General features: G+C 49.0%; 3 protein-coding genes across 9 annotated transcripts; 2 read left to right on the top strand and 1 right to left on the bottom strand.

Annotated features, from left to right (window-relative positions):
* The first annotated feature begins 664 nt into the window (after positions 1 to 664).
* SYNC (syncoilin, intermediate filament protein) lies at positions 665 to 7,521 on the top strand. Of its 3 annotated transcripts, XM_041417476.1 has the most exons (6): positions 665 to 760; positions 842 to 1,060; positions 2,010 to 2,056; positions 3,273 to 4,749; positions 5,912 to 6,036; positions 6,969 to 7,521. In XM_041417476.1, exons 3-6 carry the CDS (start codon positions 2,013 to 2,015, stop codon positions 7,030 to 7,032), a joined length of 1,710 nt encoding a protein of 569 aa, XP_041273410.1. In that variant the 5' UTR covers positions 665 to 760; positions 842 to 1,060; positions 2,010 to 2,012; the 3' UTR covers positions 7,033 to 7,521. The 3 variants fall into 3 exon arrangements, with proteins under 3 accessions (XP_041273410.1, XP_041273411.1, XP_041273409.1); XM_041417477.1 differs by lacking the exon at positions 2,010 to 2,056; XM_041417475.1 differs by lacking the exons at positions 665 to 760; positions 842 to 1,060 and having other exon boundaries at positions 1,909 to 2,056.
* Positions 7,522 to 7,919: 398 nt separating this feature from the next.
* Positions 7,920 to 15,664, bottom strand: RBBP4 (RB binding protein 4, chromatin remodeling factor). Of its 3 annotated transcripts, none has more exons than XM_041417479.1 (12): positions 15,494 to 15,664; positions 14,251 to 14,398; positions 13,849 to 13,994; positions 12,696 to 12,869; positions 11,957 to 12,072; positions 11,671 to 11,831; positions 11,433 to 11,559; positions 11,261 to 11,338; positions 10,150 to 10,226; positions 9,981 to 10,038; positions 9,776 to 9,886; positions 7,920 to 9,025 (listed from the first exon to the last, which is right to left on the bottom strand). In XM_041417479.1, the coding sequence occupies exons 1-12, from the start codon at positions 15,507 to 15,509 to the stop codon at positions 8,960 to 8,962; spliced, it is 1,278 nt and encodes a 425-aa protein (XP_041273413.1). In that variant the 5' UTR covers positions 15,510 to 15,664; the 3' UTR covers positions 7,920 to 8,959. The 3 variants fall into 3 exon arrangements, with proteins under 3 accessions (XP_041273413.1, XP_041273414.1, XP_041273415.1); XM_041417480.1 differs by having other exon boundaries at positions 14,251 to 14,395; positions 15,494 to 15,662; XM_041417481.1 differs by lacking the exon at positions 15,494 to 15,664 and adding an exon at positions 15,146 to 15,347.
* Positions 15,665 to 15,726: 62 nt separating this feature from the next.
* On the top strand, positions 15,727 to 22,550 carry ZBTB8OS (zinc finger and BTB domain containing 8 opposite strand). 3 transcript variants are annotated; one of them, XM_041417483.1, is made up of 8 exons: positions 15,727 to 16,086; positions 17,116 to 17,236; positions 18,692 to 18,716; positions 19,768 to 19,889; positions 20,077 to 20,159; positions 20,439 to 20,491; positions 20,660 to 20,696; positions 21,335 to 22,550. In XM_041417483.1, the coding sequence occupies exons 2-8, from the start codon at positions 17,149 to 17,151 to the stop codon at positions 21,419 to 21,421; spliced, it is 495 nt and encodes a 164-aa protein (XP_041273417.1). In that variant the 5' UTR covers positions 15,727 to 16,086; positions 17,116 to 17,148; the 3' UTR covers positions 21,422 to 22,550. The 3 variants fall into 3 exon arrangements, with proteins under 3 accessions (XP_041273417.1, XP_041273418.1, XP_041273419.1); XM_041417484.1 differs by lacking the exon at positions 20,439 to 20,491; XM_041417485.1 differs by lacking the exon at positions 18,692 to 18,716 and having other exon boundaries at positions 16,070 to 16,086.
* Positions 22,551 to 22,975: the final 425 nt, after the last annotated feature.

Genomic DNA, 22,975 nt, shown 5'->3' on the forward strand with positions numbered 1-22,975 from the left:
TTTTTTTTTTTTTCTTTTTGCTCGGGGACGGAGCTGCCGTGGCAGTGCCAGGCTGGTGCCACCGCGGTGCCACCGCGCTGCCGGCTGGCTCCCTGCCCTTGGGGCAGATCTGCCGAGCGTGACGGGAAGGAAAAATCCACCAGGAAGGGAGACACAGCCCCAGGGCAGCAGAAGAGGGGGTGCAGCCCCCGCAGCTGCTCTTGCCTGGTGCCACCCCTCCCAGCCGGGCACGCCGCGTTGGCAGCTCCCACCAGCCGGATCTCACACTCTCCGTCTCTCCAGCTCTCTCCTGCCTTTTTCCTCGCCTCTGGCAGCGCCGGTGCCACCCCGCCAGCTCTGTTTACCGGAGCAAAGTCCGCGTTGCTCGCTGCCGGTGCGTTCCCTGCACCGCCCGGCTCCAGCCGGGGACACCGGGGACACCGGAGCCCGCTGTTGCCTGGTTATATCCACAAAACATCCCCGTGCCGGGGCCTGGCCCGGGGTATCCGCTTACGGGGAACAGCTGAGCCTCCTCACTCCCCACCCTCCCCTGGCAGCTCATCAGATGAAGCCCAGCCCGGGCTCGTCGCTGTCATTGTCCCCTCCAGGCCCTACAAAGGGTGTTGGACCCAGCCCGTGTGATCCGCAGGTTTCTCCCCTTGGCAGTGGCAGATCTAGATAGATATTTATACACCCAACTTGTGCGAATTAACAGCATTCCTCTCCGATTGAGTCAAAAATAGAGGCGCTTCATGGAAAAAAAAAGAGAGAGAAAAAGAAGGTGTGTCGCGCTGAAAAAAGCAACGGGATCCAAAAAAAGAGAGAAAAAAACCCCACTCAAATCTCCCTTTTCCTTTTAAAGCTCTGTTCCCGAAGGATGGACCGGCGCTGTTATTTTAAACCTGATTTCTGCAGCCCCGTGGCCAGCGAGCCATGGGCAAGGTGACGGTGACAGCGGCGGGGTGGCACCGGCCATGTCACAGGCTGTGCTGGGCGCTGCTGGGGGATTTTGGGGCACGTAAACCAGAGACTTCCTGAGAGCCGAGTGCCGACTTCCTGGGCACGGCGGGAGCGGGCAGAGGTAGGCTCGGGGGGCACCAACACCACCAGGCCAAACCGTGACCCCTGGATGATGCACCCACGCCCACGTGGCAAAATGTAGCTCAATTTGGGATTTTAGATAAATATTTGCTGGTGATATGATGGATAAATGTGGGTTTGGGATCCACGGAGTGGGGAGAATGTGGATGGGCACCAAGGGAGGGAAGAGGTGGGAAGCCAAAAGGGTGAGGGCAGGGTTGCTGTTGGACACCCAGGAGTGTGACCACGGCCACCACGGGGCTTTGCAGAGAGAAATGTCACTTTCTGCACCCCCAAAACAGAAGGAAAAGGGTGGCAGGGATCGGCTGTGGGGCGGAAGAGGAAGCAAAGGCTGTGCTCTGCCATTACTGGGGTTTGTGGGTTTGTGGGGCGTAGAAAGGACCCCGAGATATCGATATTGAACCCATGGATAATCAATGCCTGGGGAGTGCAGCACTGTGCTGCCAGCAGCCTCACAAATCCCATTCCATCCTCAGGATGAGCCCCAATCTCCATCCCCTGGCATTTCCCCTCCCCCCTCAGCCAAACGCCACAGCCCTGGGGGACCCCACCGAGGCACCCCATCACCCCCATCCCACCCTGCCCAGAATGCCAGCGGGATGGGGACCTGAGGATCCGCCAGTGGCTCGGGAAGGGGCCACAAAGCCCAGCAGGCCATAAATCAGGGTTGGGAACAGCCGGGGCGGGATGGGCGCTGCTCCCCAGGGCTGCGGGCTGGCTGCAGCCCGTCCCTGCGGCTGCCTCTGCCAGGGATGCAGCCAGCCGGGCCTTCCCCGCCCTCCTCCTCCTCCTCCTCCTCCTCCTCCTCGGGGCGGAGGAAGGCAGGGCCCGCAGCTGGCACTGCAGGCGGTGGCCGGGGGAAGCGGCTGCTCCGGGGAGTCTGATTTCCAGCGCTGTTTATTAATAACCCCTCTCCGCCCCATGCTAAGCCCATGTGCAGCGCAGAGCCGGCGGCGCTGGGCTCCGGGGGAGGAAGGTAAGAGCCCACCCGGGCTGGCCAGGAAGGGGCCGGGGTCCTCCGGGGGGTGCGGGATCCTCGGCGATGTGTGGTGTGGGGGGGTCTGGGGTTCAGCATTCCCGAACGCTCAGGAATGATCAGGGAGGGGGGGAAGGTCCCTCTGGGGCACGCAGGAGTTTTGGGGAGCCCCGGGATGAGGGGTGCTGGGAGGGACAGAGCCCCCCCGGCCCGCTGGGAAGGCAGGACAAGGCGCCCTCCCCTCCCGTGCTGCTCAGGCGAAGCGGCTCCAAGAACTTCCAAAAAACAAGCACTGGCAGAGGGGAGGGCACGGAAAATCGGGGCAGAGGAGCTTTTCCCCCACCTTTGCAGGGGCTGCCCCTTCTCCAGCCGCCGGCCGCTGAGCCCGAGGCTGCGATGTGTCAGCAGTGCCGAAAACTGCCTTATTAGGAGAGAAACTATCGGGGAAAATCAGTTCTTTGCTTAAAGCCGCTGCTCCGAGCCCAGGGCTGCCTGTGAGTGCCAGCCTGCGCTCATTCCTCAGGGAATGACTAGACATGAGCTCAGCAGCGTGGCCGAGAGGTGAGAGCATCCTCCCACCGATCCCACCGATCCCGGAGGCAGCAGGAAAAGCCCGGCTCGTCCCCGAGCGTCCTACCCCAAGGAGCAGCCGGGAGAAGGGGACAGCGAGGGGTTTGGCGGTGGCAGCCGCAGGTGCCGTGGTGGGGACAATGCCGGGATCGGATGACTCGGCAAAGCGGCTCCTGCTGCAGGCGCTGCCGCTCGCCCGGGGCTCTGAGTGTGGGGTTTGCTCCGTCTCAGTCATCCCGGAGCCTGCCTGGGCTTCCAGCAGCGCATTCCCTTGCCGTGAGGTTATGCCACACCGAGAAAATCCCGGCGAGTTTTCCAGGGAGCGCTCGCACGGGGGTGGTTGGTCCTGACAGGTTGGCACAGGAGCAGTTCTTGGGTTTGGGGTCTGGGTTTGCATCCCTCACTGCTCCTCTGTGGCAGTCAGACACTTTAATAGGGTTTTAATGAGGTTTTCTTTCCTTGTTTTGGACAGTCCGGGCCCAAATTGTCACCAGAATGTTGAGCTCAGCCCTGTGGGTGACACAGGGATGGTGACAGCAGCAGGGCCATGGCGGGACCCCCTGGCTCTGGGGTCTCACAGGGTGGGGAGGAAAGGCTGAGACCTGTTACAGTCATTGCTCTGGTTCACATCCCCTCTCCTTCCCAGGGACCTGATGGCACAGCCCGAGCCCCCTCCAGAGCTGCAGCTGGATGAAGCCAGAGCACCCCCAGCCCCACAGGGAGCAGCTGAAGGAGCTGCTCCACACCCAGAACATGCTCACACCCCCTTGGATCCAGCGGGGAACGGATCTAAACCCCTGCACAGGGGCAGCCCAGACCCCAGCCAGGAGCTGCAGGCTGCCAGCAGGGATCCTCCCTTGGAGATAAACACACCAGGGGCTCAGCTGGATGAGGGTGCAGCCGGGGCTGGGATCCCGCTGGACGTGGATGCAGGTGGGACAGGAATCCCACCGGACATGGATGCAGACGGGGTAGAAATTCCACTGGACGTGGATGAAGGTGGGACAGTGGATGAGGATACAGGAGGAATTCCACTGGAAGTGGATGAAGGTGGCACAGGGATCCACATGGATGAGGATGAAGGTGGGACAGGGATCCCACTGGATGAGGATGAAGGTGGGACAGGGATCCCACTGGATGAGGATACAGCAGGAATTCCGCTGGACATGGATGAAGGTGGGACAGGAATCCCAGTGGATGAGGATACAGCAGGAATTCCGCTGGACATGGATGAAGGTGGGACAGGGAGCCCAGTGGATGGAGCAGAGATCCCACTGGCCATGGACACAGACAGGGCAGGGATCCCAGACAATGCAGATGGGGCAGGGATCCCGCTGGACATGGACACAGAGGGAGCAGGCGGCCCTCTGGATGCTGACGCCACAGAACACCAGTGCCTGACCCTGGAAGAGCTGGGGAATTATTTCCAGGAGTGCATCGAGATCGTGGAGCAGCTGGAGAAGGAGAGGGACAGCCTGATCGCCGAGCTGGCCCAGCTGCGCGAGCCGGCGCTGCAGGAGATCCGCCATGCCCACGAGGAGATCCAGGCGGCCTGCAGGCTGCTGGCCAAGGTGGAGCTGGAGAGGGACAACCTGCGGGATGAGATCCGCCAGATCAAGCAGAAACTCTTCAAGGTGACCAAGGAATGCGTGGCCTGCCAGTACCAGCTGGAGAGCCGGCGGCACGACCTCTCCCAGCACGCCGCCTACCAGGGCGAGCTGCAGAGCCAGGCGGGGCAGCTCTCGGGGGAGCTCTCCCAGCTGAAGGAGACCTGCGAGAAGGAGAAGGAAGCTCTGAGGCAGCGCCTGGAGGCTCCTCCCTGCCGGCAGGACAACCTGTACCTCCAGGAGAGCCGCAGGCTGTCGCTGGAGTTCGAGAGCTTCGTGGCCGAGAGCCGGCGGGGGCTGGAGGAGCACTACGAGCCGCAGCTGCTGCGGCTGCTGGAGCGGAGAGAGGCCGGGGCCAAGGCGCTGCAGGAGATGCAGGGAGAGATCCAGGGCATGAAGGAAGCCCTGAGGCCCTTGCAGGGCGAGGTCAGCCGGTTGAGGATGCAGAACCGCGGCCTGGAGGAGCAGATTGTCCTGGTCAAGCAAAAAAGGGATGAGGAGGTCGGGCAGTACCGGGTACGTGCCCCCAAAGGGCACAGCTCCATCCTCTTGGGAGAGTGGGAGCTGTGCTTGACATCCAAGGGAATGGGGGTGCTGCAGGATTTGCTTGTAGGGCCCAGGGAAATGGGGTGGACGAGGATGGGGAGGATGTGGAATGTCTCCTGCTGGTTGGAATCAAGATTCTCCCCCACCCTGGCGTGGGCCAGGTGAAACAGCAGCCCCTGGGCATTAGGCAAACCCAGAGATGTGGTGGGAAAGCTTGGGGCTTCACCCAGCTTGGAAAATAGGTTTCTCCTGAATGTATTCACTTGGTTTTGGCCCCTCAGAAATGGCTTCAGGGTTGAGGTGGAAGGGATGGGGGATTTCCTTCCCAAAGCTCAGCGATGCTGCTGAGCACAGGCACCAGACCCTTCCCACAGCTCCTCCAAGCACAGGACTGAGCCAAGATGCCTGGAAAAGCCAGTTTTAAATACAAGTGGCTTTTCTTACAAATCCCTCTCCTGCTGGGGCAGGTTCTGCCCTTCCTGCTGCCAGGAAGGGTCTCACCCATGTCCCCACAGCCCCAGGCCAGGCTGCCTCCTGGGAGGGTTATTTGGCTGGGCCAGGCACCCCCTTGGCCTGAGGGACAAGGCAATTCAATATCTCCAAGAGCACATTTGGCAAAGAGGCTCCACAATTAATCTCCCCCCTTTCAACACTCTCTGCTCTCGGCTCGCAATCGCTGCCTCCTCCCAGCAGTTTCTGGAAGCTGCCATTCCCCTTCCACCACAGCTCCTCCCTGCTGGGATGGGGATCAGAACCACCAGCACCCACACCAAGGCTTGGCCTGCATTTTCAGGGTCCTTTGGACCCGTGGTGTGCCTCCACATTTTCCTTTTCCCAAATTCCTTATTTATCTTCCTCTGACTCACGGGTTTATACAGCTCTGGCAGCTTCTCAAAACACACACCAAGTAGTTCAGGGGACAAAACCGAGCAGCCAGGAGAAGCCTAAGGACAAAACACAGCCCAGCCCAGCCTAAATCCCCACCTTTGTGTTAAAACAAAGGTTTTTTGCAGAGGTTTTTAAAGAGGGCAGTTGGGCAGAGGGAGGCACAGGGAGGTCCCTGAGAGTGAGGGAAGCAGGGGAGCACTGCTGCTCCTCCCTCCCTCAGCTATCCACTCATTTTCTCCCCCAGGAGCAGGTGGAGGAGCTGGAGGACAGGCTGAAGGAGCTCAAGAACGGGGTGCAGCTCCAGCAGCGCAAGAACCAGGAGCTGGAGGAGCTCAGGACCAGCCTCCATCGGGAGCTCTCCATCTACAAGTGCGTTTGGGTCTCCTCCCTGCGGGCCAGAGGGGCTGGGAGGAGGAAGGGGATGGGGGGGACACACTTTTTGGGGACAGCACCGGCTCCTCCTCCTGGTCCCCAGCAGGAATTCCAGCTCCTTTGCACGACAGCAAAGAGGGATTTGCTGGAAACTCCCACAGAGGAGGAGTGGATGGCTTCCCAAGAAGCAGGTGTGGCAATTTAAGTGGTGGTTTCCTCGGGAATATGTGGAAAGGAGCTGAGGTTTGGCTTTGGGAAGCTGGCTGGGGATGCTGGAGCTGTTCTCTCCTGGTTTCACTCAAGGGTGAGTGATGTGCAATGTGAATTTCTAAAGCTCCAGAAAATGTCCATGAGTTTGGGGATTTTTTTATTCACCCAGCTTGGAGCTGCTGTGTTATTCCAGCCTCAGCTGGACACAATTTTAACCATTTTCTGCAGCCTCACTGCTCCTTCAGCATTTTTTCCTGTTCTGCACCCAAACACCTCAGGAGGACATTCCCTACCCCAAAGGTTTTTTATCCAAGCACAGGGATGAGCTCTCAGCCTGGGGTTCTAAATCACAGCCCAACATTTAATCCCAAATACAGCAGTGGAGTCTCTTTAACTCCTGGAATTTACAAATTGCCATCCCTGGAAGTGACACCTTTAAATGAGCTTTCACTTTTGCTCTGGGGAGCTCAGAGTTAAGTGCAGCTCTGAGCTGCCTTTTCCATCAGCTCCCACCAAAAATGACATTCCCTTCTGTTAAATCCTGTTTGCCAAGGGCTCTGGAAGGCCCACACACTCAAGACCATGGACTGAGCCCCTTGAAGTGTTTCCCAATTCCTTTTTCTTCCATACTACAAACAGAACTTTTTTTTCCCTCTTTTCTCCAGCCAAAGCACAGATGTAAATATTCCATAGCCTGAATTTCCTTTCTCCCCTCACAGGAGCTGCTTAGAAATCTACGGCCACCTCTGCAAATCGGAGGAAAAAGCAGAGCAGGACTCTTAGAACCACAGAATTTTCCTCTTTGTAGCAAAAACCAGTGGACAGAGGATCCAAGGGATGTCTCCTCATGCTGCTTTACCCTGCCTGATGTGCAGCAGCTGCCTGGAGCTGGGAATACCAATCCTTTCCCTGGGTATTTCCCCAGGTGCTGCTGCTCTTGTAGTAAAACTGCTTTTCCCCAGAGGAGCAGAACAAACAATCTTTGTACTGAACAATGGACATGGATGAGGAATAACTGATTGATGTTTTGCTGTGTTTGGGAAAATGTTGTCTTGTTCAAGCCTGCACTGAAAAGTTCTGAAAGCTGGTGTTAGTGAGGGTTTGACTTTTAAAGTTTACATGCAAGAGAAGCATTCTCCTTTGAAGAGGATTTTCTTTTGTATTTCAAGAGTTTCTGCTGTACTGGGACATGCTCCACAGAAATGAGGTGGTGGGGAAGAGGTTTCCACTTTGTATCGAGTCTCACACTGAAAATAAAAGGTCAGAGTTTAAGGAGCCTTTTCACACTTGAGCTGCATCTCAAGGGCCCAAATTTGTCTGTCAAACTGAGGTGTTTGTGTCAAAGTCGTGCTGCAGGATAACAAAAAACAGTTGTGGAAAGGGCTAAAGGCAGAGTTAAAATGCAGAAAGCAGCAGGGCTTGAGGGGAAGAACAATTCAGTGATTTTGTGTCTGCTTGGGGGTTTGAGTGCTCATTAATTTATTTCAGAAAGCAGCAGAAATGAGAGGGGGAGAAATATCCAATCTGATGTCCTAAAAATTAAAAAATATCTCTAGCAGCACCCAACCTCATGGACACACACAGGCAGAGACCACATTGAGCTCCCTGAAAACACCCTCGAGGAAGCAGCAAATGCAGAAAGAGCACAAAACCCCCCAACCTTGGCAGCATTTACGTAGAAAAACTTTATTCCAACTGAAGAACTTACACGCAGTTAGTCATGAGGAGATGGAGAGAACAGGCTGCTGGTGGCACTGGACACCCGAGTGGAAGACGTGCAGGACCTTGTGGTCAAGGACTAAACTCCTAAAAAAAGTGAGTTCATCCACATTTCAACTTGTTTTCCACCAGCTGCCAAGGCTGTTGAGGGCACCCGTTGGTACAAACAAACACCTTTTACGACTTGAGGGCTCCCCCAAGTTTCAAAAACCATTTCACAGAAAGAAACATTGTGTGAAAACACAGCTCAAGAAACACACAACAGAGCAAAAAAAAATATGGGAAATGAGAGAGGGTTTGCAGGAATAGCTAAAACCAAAACGCTGGCACCCCACAGGAGGGAGGAAAGGGAAAGGAAGGAAGGAATGAAAAACCCAGAATTGCCAGGAGAGACAAAAAAAAAAAAAAAAAAAAAAAAAGAGAAATTTCAGTTCAAGTCAGAACTTGCAAGTCTTGTATCTGCAAAGGCAGAAAAAGCCACAAAGTACAGATAACTAAAGGAATTCCAAGGCTTCTGAGTTGTACTGAGGAGGACAAGACCTTCCACACCATTTCTGAGCTGTCAGGGGATTAACACTTGGATCATCTCTGTTGGCTCAAGCCCACTCGGGCAGCTCTGCCAATTTAACTTTTGTTTAAATTAGGCAAAAGCCTGTGGCTGCAGCAAGCAAAAGAGAAAAAAAAAAAGCTAATCCCAAGCTTGCTGTGTGAGGAAGGCAGTTAAAAAGGGACAGCCAGACCAACAGGGCAGGCTGCTGTAGGAATTCTGCCCAAGGAGCCACAGCAGGGCCTGGCTGAGGGGGCTGAGCCCTTTTTGGGTTTTTTTTGGGTGGTGGGTTCTCAGAGTGTGGGTGGAAAAAGCCTGTGGTGGATCTACAGGAGGATGGCTGAACACAAAGTCAAGGTGTGTGTCTCAAAACCAGTGTTAAGTCAATCTCAGGGCTGAGAGGGAAGAGAAGGAGAAAGACTAAAACCAAGGAGAAGTTGCCATCTAGGATCCTTGACCTTCTGGATCCACGCTTCCCTCGGGATCTTCATCGTTGTAGATGTTCTCTGCCTGCAAGACAGGGATGGAGGCACTCAGGGAGCATCTCCCACCCCTCTGGGACAGGATTCCACCCCCAGGAAGTTCTGGTCATTTCTTTATTTGCAGATATGGATCACCCATCCCTGATTTACATACACAAACAAACTCATCCATAAATCCAGGTCTCAAAAAATGTCCTGTAAAAAGGAATCTGCTGAAGGTGAGTTCATTGCAAGACTCACAAAAGTTTCAAGTATTTGTTTTGTAGATGCTCTACTCAGCAGCACTTTCTAGAAGAACTACACAGAAAGCTGCCAAGAACAAAATTTCGAGATAAACAAACAAAAAAATATTTAGGAAAATGGTCTTGTCAAAGGTCAAGATTGTTTCCCAAAATCTTCAACAGCTGGGAATGTAGGGACCAGCATCTTGTTCACCAGCACCCTTTTCATCTTTGGAGAATGAAATCTCAAATATTCTTTAAGACAGTAACAGAGAAACCTCAATTTCATCCTTGGTTCTCACACTGTTTTCATTCAAACACAGAAGGGAAATATTTCCTTCTGCACCAACACTTTTTTTTTTTTTTTAAACACAAAATATCTCCTGAGTATTTGGAAACCATTGCTCTGGCCAAAGACAAAGGGGATTCCACTGCCCCTTTGAGATTTCAGCAGTGCTACAAACTGGGTAATTCTGAGGGCTGTAAATAAAAGCAGGAATGCTGAAATCCAGGAATTCCAACACCATCACCCACCTGCACCTTCCCAAACAACTCACCATTTGCCAGACTTGCATGATATTATCTTCTGATACAGAACAAATGACCCAGGGCTCATTGGGATTCCAGGAGAAATCTGAGATCTTTGCAGTATGACCACCATGGATGAACTGGGATTGGGGAAACAAAAAGGGGAATGGTTTGAAATTTGCACTGCAGGGTGAGTGATAAGTGAAATTAATTAATGAGAGTGAAAAGGCTCACCAACAGCTCTGGGGGACCGTCCTCAGCATCCTCAGGGGATTGCTCCTCTCCAATTTTACTGGGGAAAAAAAAGAGAGGAAGAAAAAAGAAAATGTGTGGGTTGGTTTGGGGGTTTTTTTTGAGGTGTGATGGAATTCATGAGGAATATTTTGAGGAATTTGGGATTTACCTCAAGTCCCAAACGTTTAGCCTGCGGTCTGTGCCACTGGAGGCCAGGATGGTTTCATTGTGGGGAGACCACTGAACCTGCAGACAGGATAAATTTAAAAGTGACTTTTGACAAGCTGTAACATTCCCCAATGCTTCATTTTATACCCTAAAAGCTCGACAGGAACTCAAATTGATACCAACACAAATACAAATAGTGTAAATAACATTTATCACAGGAAGAATTGTGAATGTTCACACACAAAAAAAGACATTTTAGCAAAAAGGTGCCACCTGGAACTTTTCCTCTGACAAAACCCACGTGTTTCCCAGTGCAAACAGCTCCAAGGGTACTGGCTGCTCCTTATCTGAGTAAGGATTGCACAAACAGAACCCACAGACTCCTTCAGCAGCAGGCACAGCTCTCACATGAAAAGAAATCACTGTAATTAAGCTTAACTGCCCAAAAGCTCACATTTACTGCTCCTGCTGGAGATAAAGCTCTCCAGAACACACCACTTATAATAGGATCACAGGATTAGGAAGGAACACAGAATTCTGCACACTAATGTGGCATTTCAGGATTCTGTAATTTTATTTAGACATAACACAGTCTGAACTGATAATCCCTCCACCAAAAAAAAAAACTCTACATATTTTTCCTCTGATTAAGGCACGAGTTGGAGATGGAAATATTTAATCTGCTAAGCAGGTGCTGCCCATGGAGTGAACATTCTCTATTTACAGCAGCAAAATCAGCAATTATCTCTTGTCAGAGAGTGTTAAAGCTTCCTGCAGGAGCAGGCTGAGGAGATGCAAACACTGCAGCCATTTCCCTGGGCCTCCTGCTTCAATCTGCTGCCATGAATAATTTAATGGACTCTGCACTGCTACCATTTCATCCTCCTGCTGTGGTTAAAGCTCCAGAGCATTTCCCTGATCCCTTTCTGGACTCTCTTTCTGCATGGGAGCTCAGCAGGTCCACAACAACAACACCCAGAAAATATAAGCAGATAAAAGAATTGAATATGAGTTTTTAAGTGGAAAAACATTGTGGAAGAAATACTTTCCCCTTCCAGGCTGCTGAGCAGAACTAAGTCTGTGAGGATAAAAGATAAAGACTTTTTTTATACCTGAAATATTTCATCTTTATGTGATTCAAAGGAGTGCAGCTTCAGTTTTAGGTTCCTCAAGTCCCATAGAGCAACAGTCTAGGAAAAAAATAAAATATTTTGTTGAAGTAACCAGCACAGACATCCACCCCAGAAAGTGAGCAAGGACATTCCAAGATGCAGGCAGAAGTACCTTATCAGCTGATCCTGTGGCCAGGATAAACTCACTGTAGGGGTTGAAGGAGAGGCAGTTCACCTCAGCTGTGTGAGCATCCACAGAATGACTGGGTTTGGAGGTGTTGTTCGACCGTGTGTCCCAGCTGGGAGGGGAAAACAAGGAATGAACAAAGGTCTGCACCCCATCTCTCTGATTATGGAGATGGGAAAGCTTGAGGGGCAGAAACAATTTGTGAAGGGGTCCCTTCACTTACATCATCAGCTTCTGATCATCAGCAACAGATCCAAAGAGGGATTCATGGAGCAGGTGCCAGGATACATCTTCCACCACTGCTGTGTGTCCCGTGAAGATGGTCTTGGCATCCACCACTTTGCCTTCTTTGGGAACAGCACTGATATCCCACAAGCAAATGGTCTTTAGAACAACAAAAAGGTAAAAATTTAACATCTTTAGACCCTCTTTCCCTCCTCCCCCTCAAACCCAGGATGTTTTTGCCCTTCCCAGGGCACAGCAAGTGCAGGTTTAGCCCAGGTACTCACGTGATCATCAGAAGCACTCAGCAAGTGGCCGCTGAGGTTGGGGTTCCAGGAGAGCCCATAGCCCTCCTTCTGGTGCCCACGGAGACGCAGGTCGGGGTTGCACTCTCCAGAAGGATCTGCAACAAGGCAGGGTAAGGATTTCAGGGCCTGGAATCATTCCCAGCACATCCTGGAATAGCTGCTGTTAAGTTTATTGAACTTTGCTTTAACCCAGTAGCCACCTCCATGCTTTGGCCTGAGTTCCAGCACGAGGGAGGAACAGCAGCTCAGCTCTTACTGCCCAAAAAACTCCTCCTCAACACTCAGAAATGTAAGGTGGGATGTCTTTTTTCCTCTCATCATCTCCAACTGCACGAGGAAGGCACTTCTGATCCTCCCCACAAGCAGCAAAAGGAGTTATTTTAAACAATCTTGATGAGTTCATAGGTAAATTTCTGTTAATATATTTACAAGTTATCAGGGGAACAGCTCAGCTACCCACCAAATCAATCCCAGTTTCCAAAAATCCACCTTCTACCACCTGAAATAGCTCACAGTGAGGTGACAAAACAACCAGTGGAAGTGCAGGAAAAGGTTTCCTTTCCCAAGGATGCATTTGGATACATCTGCTTGAACTTCATACAAAATAACCTCTTGAATAACACACCTCCCTAAAATCCCAAATAAGGGGGAAGCCACACCATTTTTAACCTCTGTTTTGACCCTCAGGGGATGAGCTGGCTGCTCTCTGGGCACAGACCTGGTTTGGAGGGGTGTTTGGTGTAATCAAAGACCAGGACATCACTGGAGGGGGTCTTGGTGGCAATGATGCAGGGGTTCTGGGGCATGTAACGGGCCCTGTTCACCTCTCCCTCGTGGTTTATCTTGATCTCAATTTCAATTTTTCCACTTACTGAGCCAAAGCCTCCAAACTCTAGGAAAAAGAGAGTTGTGAATAATAAAGTCAGTTTCAGAACAAGGCACAAAGAGTTGGTTCAAGGTTTGCTACCAAGCTCTCAGAATAGACAAAGTTGTGGTAAAAACAAATTGCAATTTTAAGACTGTGATACAACTTGTTTAACCTCCCTTGTCTTTATACATAAAATAACTTATAATTCATAAAACTGCAAAATTTGGGCAAAAATGATGTGTTTTGGATTATTTTAGAATTAATTGAAAATACTTTTGAGAAATACTGAAGTAGAACAGAAACACATATTTATTAGACAACCCTGTGTGCATAAACAACTTTAAGAAGCCCAAAGATCAAAATACTCATTGCACAATCCAAACTTCCTGTAAAAAGCAGAGCAAACATTGGATCATTAAGGACTTTCACCAGGTGGAAAGACTGATTCAGCCAAGCAAACAGGAGAAATGTCTAACTTGGGACAGCCACAAAGATTACAGAGCATCAAATTCAAGTCTGATACATGGAATAAAACATAATTTCACCCTAGAGGGGCTGGGACAGCAATCAGGCAGCAGAACTCACAGACAAATGGAGAATGTTTGAAATGCTACACCCCTCTGAAATAAAAATACTCTTTTACATGAGTTTGTGTAAAAATGTTTTGCGTGACTTTGCGTAATGCAAACGTGGTAATAAAAACACCAATTAAAAGCAGTGTGTGGGATTCAAGGTCAGCTCTGAGAAATAGGGAAGGGAGAGGTTTTCCCACACACAAATATTTTTGCAATTAACCTCTACTGTCTGTTTTAATCATTAGAAATATTAGATTAGGAACACATTCAACAAACACAGAATTTGTCTATTAAGGAGGCACCGCTTAGAAATAAATTTTTTTAGAAGTAAAATCTGAACTTTGCTGCCTGAACTTTAGGAAAAAGACAAATTTTCTACTGAGAAAAGAAGGGAAAAATGGTTCAAATCCCCCTTTTTGAGCTCTCACCTCCTTTCTCACTGTCATAGTGGGAAGCATCAAACTGGGCATCGTCGTTGGGCAGCTGCACGCTGGCAATCACCAGGTGGTTTTGTTCATCTGAGGTGTGGGTGCCCAGCACCAACCTGTGGATGCTGAAATCTTTGCCTTCAGGTCTGCAGGGGGAGAGAAACACAACAGGGATCACAAAATGTCATCCCTGGGAGGATGGGGAGGTGTTGGCACAGGAGAAGTTGTGGATGCCACATCCATGGAAGTGTCCAAGGCCAGGTTGGACAGGGCTTGGAGCAACCTGGGATGGTGGAAGTGTCCCTGGATGGTCCAAACCAGTTTGGGATTCTGTGATCTCAACCTAAATGTCAGCACAAGGCTGGATTTGCTGCTTATTCTGCTTTAAAGGAGTCCTTTTACCTTGTGACATCAGGAAGCCACTGAGCAGTCAAGCTGGGCCACTCCAGGGCATGGGTCATCACCAGATCATACAGGAAGGGGGTGTTCTTTTTCCATATCTTGTACTCCTCGTTGATCACACGCTCTTCCACTGCATCATCAAAGGCTGCTGAAGTGGTTTAGCAAGAAATACACACAATTAATTATTTACAAATGGGTTTACAGGCACACAGCACTGTGGGCAGGCAATGGGTGAGAGTCAAGTACATCACTCACACCCTGGTTTGCTGTTTGCTCTACTGGAGTAGTTACTAAATGGTTAAAAATCCCCTGTTGCACATGCTAATCCTTTTTTTCTGCATCTATGGCTGGGAATTAATATTAATTATGTCAAATTTCTTGTCCCAGTGCAGGCTGGACAGGGCTTGGGATAGTGGAAGGTGTCCCTGCCATGGCAGGGGTGGAATGGGATGAGTTTAAGGTTCCAACCCAATCTGGGATGATTTGATGATGATGATGTTAGAGCAGCACAAGAAAATTCTGAGACTCGGAGCACAGGGAGGCAAAACCCAGCCTTGTAACCATGTTTAAAGGCAGGAGATCCAGCAGCTGCCGTTTAACAAACCGGTCTGGGCACAGCCTTGGAGTAGTTATTCCCAAAATCCAGTTTCCCAAGGCTCCTTCTGCTGCCTTGTCGCTTTCAAACGCTTTCTCGGCCCATCTGTCACCAGCCTCCGGTGTAGAGGCGAAGGCGACGGGCAGACCTGGGGGAGCTCAGCGGCGGAAAGGGGACACCTCCAAGGAACCGGGGACACCGCCAAGGAACCGGGGATATCCCCGTGGAAACGGGGGCACCCCCAAGGAACCGGGGGCATCCCCATGGAACCGGAGGCACCCCCGTGGAACCGCAGCTCACCCATGAAACGGAGGCACCCCGGCCGAACCGGGACGCCCCCAGGGCGCGCGGCAGCAGCCGGTGACACCGCTTCGTGTGCCCGCTGCCCCCGCAGGGCACGGCCCGGCTCTCCCGGTCTCACGAACCCCTCCTAGGGGCACAGGGCCGGGCAGAAGGTCCCGGCCTAGCCCGCTCTCCCCGGTTTGCGCGGCGGCCATGACCGGGGGGGGCCCCTCAGGCCCCGCCCCCGCGCGCCCCCTGGCGGCACCGCCCCGCTCCCCTCACGCCGTACCGGATGGGGTGGGGGGGGGGGGGGGGGGCAGCCCGCGCCTCACGGCAGAGGCCGCGCCGCCCATACGGAGCATTTACCTTCCTTGTCCGCCATGGCGGGGCGGGGGGAGCGCGGCGGCCGCGGGGAGCGAGGCGGGGCGGGCTGGGCGAGGCGGGCGGGCGGTTCCTGCGCTCCCTGCTCCGACCCCTCCGGCCGCGGCTCCGTCTATTGTTTCCTGCCCCCGCTGCGTGCGGCTCCCGGCGCCGCGCACCCCTTCGCGCGCCAACGCCGCCCAATCAGCGCCCGCCGCCGGGAGGCGCCGGCCAATCGGCGGAGGGAAAGGGGGCGGGGACGGGAGCGCGCGCGGCGGTCACGTGGGAGGGCTCCCCGTGGGAGCCGCCATTTTCCGGAGCGCCCCCAGCGCGCTCTTAAAGGGGCCGCGCCCCGCTGTGAGGTTCGGTCCCGGTTCCCGGTTCTCCCTCCCGGTGCTCGGTTTGGATGAACCGGTGTCTGCGGCTCCTCCGGCCACCGCAGACGTGGGCAGAGCGTATCGGGGCGGGACTGGAGCGGAGCGGTGCGTGTGTGGGCCGAGGCCTCCTTCCAGGGCTGCCCTGACACCATCGGCTATCTCGGCGTTATTAATTCTCTGTAATCACCAAAATATTCCCTTTTTCCTCAGTTCAGTGCCGCGGTGAGTTTTAGAGGCGTAATATTTGCTGGTTCTGCTCGGCTGCTGAGGGTGACCCGGGAGTGGCTGCTCACAGCTGAGGCTTAACAGGTTTAAAATCAAATATCAAATCAATATCTGGGTTTATTCCTCAAGGGATACCCCGAGTTCTCAACTGCGGACTTCTCTTTCCAACACACTTAGATTTTAGCTGAAATTAAAAATTGGAAGTCCAATGTTTTGTTTTTAAGCCTTGGAGTAAGAAGCAACTCCTGTGTAAAAGTTAAGGGGTATCTGTGAATCTTGGGTTCAGCTGTGGATAAATCGTATAATGCACAAAAATATTAAAGGATGGTTATGATGTCTGGAAATCTGGAGAGGAAAATTCATTAGCCTGAAGTTAATTGGGTTCTTCAGCTTGTGTCTGTTGGATTTACAAAAAAAACCTAGGAAAACAGCAATTTGTGAGATTCTGCTTTTAAATGGGGGAGTTGATACAGTTCTGTTTGTCTGTTTTATTTTAAAAATCGGCCAGAAAATGAACACAGGAAACCCCTGACACAGGAAACCCTGACACTTGGGTGACAGCTGGATTTGTTCTGTGAGGTTTGGAGGTTTTAATATAATCCTTGTCCTAGGAAAACACAACTTTTTTTCCTAAGAAAAATCTTCTGTAAGGTCGCATCAGGGGTTTTTGGGGGCAGTGACACTTCGGGTGTGTGATGTACAACCATCAAAAGAAAAAAATTAGAAAATTAAAATTTACCTAAAGCGTGAAAGTTGAATTCACTTTACAGCTGTTCCCATCAGCTGTGTTTTATTAATTGGGAATGAATGGAATGCTCAGTGTACACAAGGAGGAAAAAACCACAATTCTCCCCAGGAAAGGCCAAAGTCCACGATTCCTGTAAGGAATATTTTCCCTTGGCTCTGCTGGCTGAACAAACATCACTTCATGGATTGAACTCCCAACTTCCTCACTCCCACTTTGACACAAACAGGCTGAAATGACACGAATTTAGCCCTGAGATGATCCCTCCCTGTTCTCCACAGGTGAATTGCTGGGGCCCTGAGGAGCCCCCAGCGATGGCAGCTGAGGACAGGGATTACAACCTGACCCAGGAGCAGAAGGCTGTGAAAGACAAGTACCCCCCTCTCTGCAAGAAATATGAGTGTGAGTATTTTCATTATTTTATTTATTTTTTTTACTTTTTAATTATTTTTTTAATTTTTTTTTTTTTGAGTGTGAGTATTTTCATTTGTTTAATTTCATTTTTTTACTTTTTAATTTTTTTATTTTATTTTTAAAAAATATTATTGTCATTCATAGTAAGTGTGGCAGTGCTGTTGTGACATAACAGGAAATACAGAAATGAGAAACCATTGTGCTTTTCTTGTTGTGGGCACTGAAAAATATTATCGTGATTCATAGTAAGTGTGGCAGTGCTGTTGTGACATAACAGGAAATACAGAAATGAGAAACCATTGTGCTTTTCTTGTTGTGGGCACTGAAAAAAAAAAAAATCACCATAGAAATAAATTACTTAAGGCTCACCCTGAAAACTTTTCCTCTTCTGAGCCATTTCTTAGCAATTTTTCCTACCTCTCATGTGGGAGGGACATTGAAAAGTGTGCTGGTTTTGTGTGTGTGGTGTTTTTACTCTGCCTAAAGATGATTATCTACCTTTTCCCACCCCTGGAATGTCTCCTAAGAACATTTGGGTGGAAGCCCAAGGGCCAGCTTCAGGCAGGGGACCCTTCCCTGCCTGGTTTTTGTGTCACCAGTGCCTGTCTGGAGGGCCAGCCTCTGTTACCTCTGACAGAATTTACATTTTTAGGCTGTGTTCAGGTCTTACTTTGATAGAAGTGCAGAAATTGTGACACATCACAACAGCCATGCAGTTTCCATAACTGGAGGAGGTTTTATCCCTCTTTTGCATCCAGAGGAATTTGTTTGCTTTAGAGACTGTTGTTGAGAACCCTTTAGTAGTGTGTGATCTCTTTAAACAGCACCAGAATCTTTTTTCTTTCAGTTGAAGTGAGCATTTATTTCACATCCCAACTTAGTTCTGCTGGATTTTTGCATTTCTTTCATTCCTCTGAATAAATATAAATGAGGTTCATGTACAGCTGGATACATGGGATGTTAATCATGCTCCATGAGTAAAGTTTGTCTTCTATTTTATATTCCATCCTATGTTTTAAATTCTTCTCTTTACATAATGGCTGCTTTTGGGTGTGGACAGGTAGATTTCCTCACTGAGCTGGAAATATTTGCAGATCTCACCCTCTGCATGAATAACTTTCAGTCCTGCAGACTTCAGCATAAACTCTTTACTCCTGGTGAAAGTTTCTTTTTATTGCAGTTAACTTGTGGAAGCCTGTTGGGTTATAGCAGCCAAACCCTGCACTGACACAATCCCATTAAACAGGGTTTTTTTGACAGAAATAATCCAAAATTCCACCTGTGCTAAATTTTTCTAATATACTACAAAATGGATTTATCACATCTGCAGATGAATGTAAAAATGTTCTGTTAGAAAATCAGGTCTTTATGTTATTTTTTTTTTAATCCTCATGTTATAAAACCTTTGGTGACATCATTCCTTTTCTTTTTGCTTCCCCTCAGATTTGGATCACACAGCAGACGTGCAGTAAGTGTGGGCAGCTGGGATTTCTCAGGGTGACAAATTGATTATTTTTTACACTGCTTTAAGCCTGCAGTAACAGCCAAGGACACTTTGCAGATCTAACACCTTGTGGCACTCTGAAGTTTCACTTGCTGGGTGCTTTGATATGGTCAATTTTGTTCCTGCTTTTGGGACACCATAGAATTATGTTTGGTTTCTTTTTTAGTATTTCAGAGGTGCTTCTAACTAAGCCCCTGTGTTATTTGGAAATGTCTTTTGAAATCTCCTGTTCCATGTGGTTTTTTGGGCTCCAGTGATTGTTCCATGGGTAGTTTTGGGTTCCAGTGATTGTTCCATGTGTTTTTTTGGGTTCCAGTGATTGTTCCATGTGTTTTTTGGGTTCCAGTGATGGTTCCATGTGTTTTTTTTGGTTCCAGTGATTGTTCCATGTGTTTTTTTTTGTTCCAGTGATTGTTCCTTGTGTTTTTGGGTTCCAGTGATTGTTCCATGGGTGTTTTTGGTTTCCAGTGATTGTTCCATGTGTTTTTTTGGGCTCTAGTGATTGTTCCATGTGTTTTTAGGTTCCACTGATTGTTCCCTGGGTGGTTTTGGGTTCCAGTGATTGTTCCATGTGGTTTTTGGGCTCTAGTGATTGTTCCATGTGGTTTTTTAGGTTCCAGTGATTGTTCCATGTGTTTTTTGGGTTCCGGTGATTGTTCCATGTGTTTTTAGGTTCCAGTGATTGTTCCATGTGGTGTTTTTGGGTTCCAGTGATTGTTCCATGTGTTTCTAGGTTCCAGTGATTGTTCCATGTGGTGGTTTTGGGTTCCAGTGATTGTTCCATGTGTTTTTAGGTTCCAGTGATTGTTCCATGTGTTTTTGGGCTCCAATGATGGGTCCACGTGGTGTTTTAAGGTGGTTTTTGGGCTCTAGTGATTGTTCCATGTGGTTTTTTAGGTTCCAGTGATGTTTCCATGTGTTTTTAGGTTCCACTGATTGTTCCCTGGGTGGTTTTAGGTTCCAGTGATTGTTCCATGTGTTTTTAGGTTCCAGTGATTGTTCCTTGTGTTTTTAGGCTCCATGCCTGGGGAGACACGTTGGAAGAAGCCTTTGAGCAGTGTGCCATGGCCATGTTTGGCTACATGACAGACACAGGCACCGTGGAACCTGTGGACACAGTGGAGGTAGAGGCAGAAGGTGAGGCCTGCACTTGCATGGAGAGCTAAGATTGTGAGGAAGGCACCAAAAATCTCAATCTTTACCCATGCCCTTACTGCAGCTAATTAAAATATAATTAAGCATCGTTATCTGAATCTCCTGTATGTCTGAGGTGCTCTTAAAAATGTTTTTTTTTGCTGAGACAATCTCTGCTTCAACCACACAGGGCATGACCTGTTGTCTCTTCTCTTCCACTTCCTGGATGAGTGGCTGTATAAATTCAGTGCTGATGAGTTTTTTATACCCAGGGTAAGTGTTCTGCTTTCAGCTTTTTCCATTTGTAGGACAAAGCTGTTCCCTGATAATCCCAGCTCTGAATGCAATGGTATTTTAGGGGGAAAAAGGAACACAAGAAATACAAAGCCAGGCTGGATGGGGCTTGGGGCAAGCTGGGCTGGTGGAAGGTGTCTAAACACTGGGAAATAACCTTAAACACTGGGAAATAACCTTTGTAAGTGGGATTTACTGGGAATTTGTGCCTCAGGGTAGAAGGTGTGACTGACACACTTCTCCTCCCACTCCCTGCAGGAAGTGAAAGTGCTTCACATTGACCGAAGGCAGTTCAAAATAAGATCAATTGGGTGAGCTTAAACCCTTGTCTGAAAATGGATTGTGGGCTTTTCTTGCTTCCTTTGAGGCTTTAAAGGAAAATCTCACTATTCTGTGCTCATCAATAAAACTAATTATAGCATTTGGTGAATATTATCAAAATTACAACACCTCTTTTCTATTTTTTTTTGCCTTTACAGGTGGGGAGAAGCATTCTCTTTAGACAAACACCCTCAGGTAGGCAGTGGTTCCTCTTTTCCATTTTAAGGGAAGGAGGTGTCGTGTCCTTTAAATCAGACCTCTTAGTTCTGCAGAGATCAAAATATAAATGTGGCTGAAGTGCCACTGAACTCAAGATCTCACTTCCTGCATGGTTTGGTGAATGTGTCCCTGAAACTGAGCATGACATTTCCTCAAAACTCAACAAATTAACTCAATTTGCTCCCTTTTTGTGATGTTGATAACACAGAAAATCAATCTATGTTCAGAATTTGTGTTTTGCACTATTGGTACAGATTTCTGCTTAGTTAGTTTTTGCTTTTTTCTTCTTTCTTTTCTACCTAAAGAATTGTTAGAAGCAAAATCTGATGTCTTGCTCTGTGTCATTTTTAGCATAGCAAATGTTGATGGTCTGTCAGAGGTAAAAGAAGGAATTTGTGATGTAAAGAGGCAATAAAATAAGGAAATAATTCCCTTTTCACTATTTGACCTGGCCATTAGTGTGGCAACTTCCTTATTCATCAGAACAAATACAGTTACAGCTTTTTTCTGGGGAAAAAATGGATAGCATTTGAGGAAAGTGATGAGAACTGGGGGTTCTGAACTGGTAAAAGGGATAAAATCTAGAAAATCCATGATTTGTGTCTCTTTTCTAGGGCACAGAGGTCAAAGCCATAACTTACTCAGCAATGCAGATCTGTGAAGATGAAAAGCCAGAAGTCTTTGTCATCATTGATATTTAAAACAAGAATGGTGTGGTTGGCTGGATATTGGTCATCATCTGGCAAAAGCCCCCTAAAACTGTAATCCCTGTGGAAAAAACTAAGGAATTGGCCAGTTAAAATCAGAAATTGAAGGGAATAATTGCAGGGAATGTCAGACTGTTTTCACTTGAGACAGAGAATAAGAATTCTGTGAGGTTTTGGGGGGTATGGAGAAGGAGAGGTTTGTACAGGTTGGAAGAGTCCCAGGAATGCTGGCAGTCAGCTTTTCAGGCTGGTACATGTGCTAGGGGCTGTATGAAATACAGAAATTGCTGGAGCTGATAACTAAAATACTCCCTTTTTGCAGCGTGGCAGGAGATAATGTTCATCTAGATTGATTTCATTTGCATATTTCATGTTCTAATTCTGAGCTGACATCCCTCCTCCACATTCCATAAATCCAAAATAGCTGCAGTGGCTCAGATGTAATGTGGGAAAAAAAAAATCTTTGAGTGTTTAAAATTAGACACCTAAAAAATGATGCCAATTAAACAAACAAACCACCACATCTTTTAAGGTACTTTAAAAAGAAGCCATGCCAGCAGGTGGTGCTGAATTGCTGTAAATAAATTGCCACATGAAATCTTAAAACATGTGACTGTGTACCTGAAATCCTTTTATCATCTATGATAACTCTAAAAAGTTGGCAGCTCTGCTGCTGTGGTGGAAGGGAATGGAAAGGGATGTCCCAGGTTCTCCCTGGGTTCGCTCCCAGCTGTATCTTGTGAAAATTGAGTATTTTTTTTAAAAGCATGGTTTGGATCAGCCTAATTGTCTTTTAAAAGAACAATACAGACAATCCTTAAATGTCAAAGGATTATGGACTTGACTGAATCAAAATTAATCAAAAGTGTGGTTTTTTTTAAATCACAGGATGGCAAATGTGCATTACCTGCTGTTTTAATTTAATTTAAATGTGAGCAGCATAGGCCTGGCCTGCTCTGTTACTGAAAGTGCTCCAAGTGCCTCACTGTGGTGTCTCATCTTGTAAAATCATCTTAAATAGTTCTGGTTTTATTTCCATGCTGTAAAAACTGAGGGATAAAACCTCTCTGATTTTTTTTAAGCAAGCCTCAGTGCCAAAATAAAACTTGGACTGGAACATTAATGGCTTTGTGAATGATCTTGGCTGGTCAATTCATACACAAGTGAGTTATACTCGTGCTTTGTCCTCTGCTAAGGTGAGCAGACTCTTTTTTATCAGTAAGAATTGCAACATACCAGTTTAATTATACAAAATAAGTGTGATTTTTGACAGCTTGGGGTTTCTTTCTCCTCACAACGAGCCCCAAGGGCAGTGAGGGCGCGGCCGCCATTGCGGCCCTTCAGGAGCCGCTCTGGAACATCATTGGCTGCCCCTGGGTCACGTGACTGCGCTCGGCCAATCGGGCGTCGAGTTGAGGCAGCTTTTTGTTCTCCACAGCCTGAGGGGAGATGGCCGGGGGCCGAGGGTCAGTGGTGAGGGGAGATGGACACTGACCAAGGGTCATTGGTGTGGGGAGATGGACACGGGCCGAGGGTCAGTGGTGTGGG

Source organism: Onychostruthus taczanowskii, unplaced genomic scaffold (genome assembly GCF_017590055.1).
Source record: "Onychostruthus taczanowskii isolate IOZ18803 unplaced genomic scaffold, ASM1759005v1 scaffold56, whole genome shotgun sequence".
Taxonomy (NCBI): domain Eukaryota; kingdom Metazoa; phylum Chordata; class Aves; order Passeriformes; family Passeridae; genus Onychostruthus; species Onychostruthus taczanowskii.

Bases quoted from the DNA above. Each gene is read 5' to 3' on its own strand.
- SYNC (XM_041417476.1), top strand. From the start codon at position 2,013: ATGTGCAGCGCAGAGCCGGCGGCGCTGGGCTCCGGGGGAGGAAG. The intron at 2,057-3,272 runs GTAAGAGCCCAC...TCTCCTTCCCAG, and splicing joins CTGGGCTCCGGGGGAGGAAG to GGACCTGATGGCACAGCCCG. The intron at 4,750-5,911 runs GTACGTGCCCCC...TTTCTCCCCCAG, and splicing joins AGGAGGTCGGGCAGTACCGG to GAGCAGGTGGAGGAGCTGGA.
- ZBTB8OS (XM_041417483.1), top strand. From the start codon at position 17,149: ATGGCAGCTGAGGACAGGGATTACAACCTGACCCAGGAGCAGAAGGCT. The intron at 20,160-20,438 runs GTAAGTGTTCTG...CACTCCCTGCAG, and splicing joins ATGAGTTTTTTATACCCAGG to GAAGTGAAAGTGCTTCACAT. The intron at 20,492-20,659 runs GTGAGCTTAAAC...TTGCCTTTACAG, and splicing joins TTCAAAATAAGATCAATTGG to GTGGGGAGAAGCATTCTCTT.
- RBBP4 (XM_041417479.1), bottom strand. The intron at 13,995-14,250 runs GTAAAAGGACTC...CTCCCCCTGCAG, and splicing joins TGGCTTCCTGATGTCACAAG to ACCTGAAGGCAAAGATTTCA. The intron at 9,887-9,980 runs GTGAGCCTTTTC...CCCCAATCCCAG, and splicing joins ACGGTCCCCCAGAGCTGTTG to TTCATCCATGGTGGTCATAC.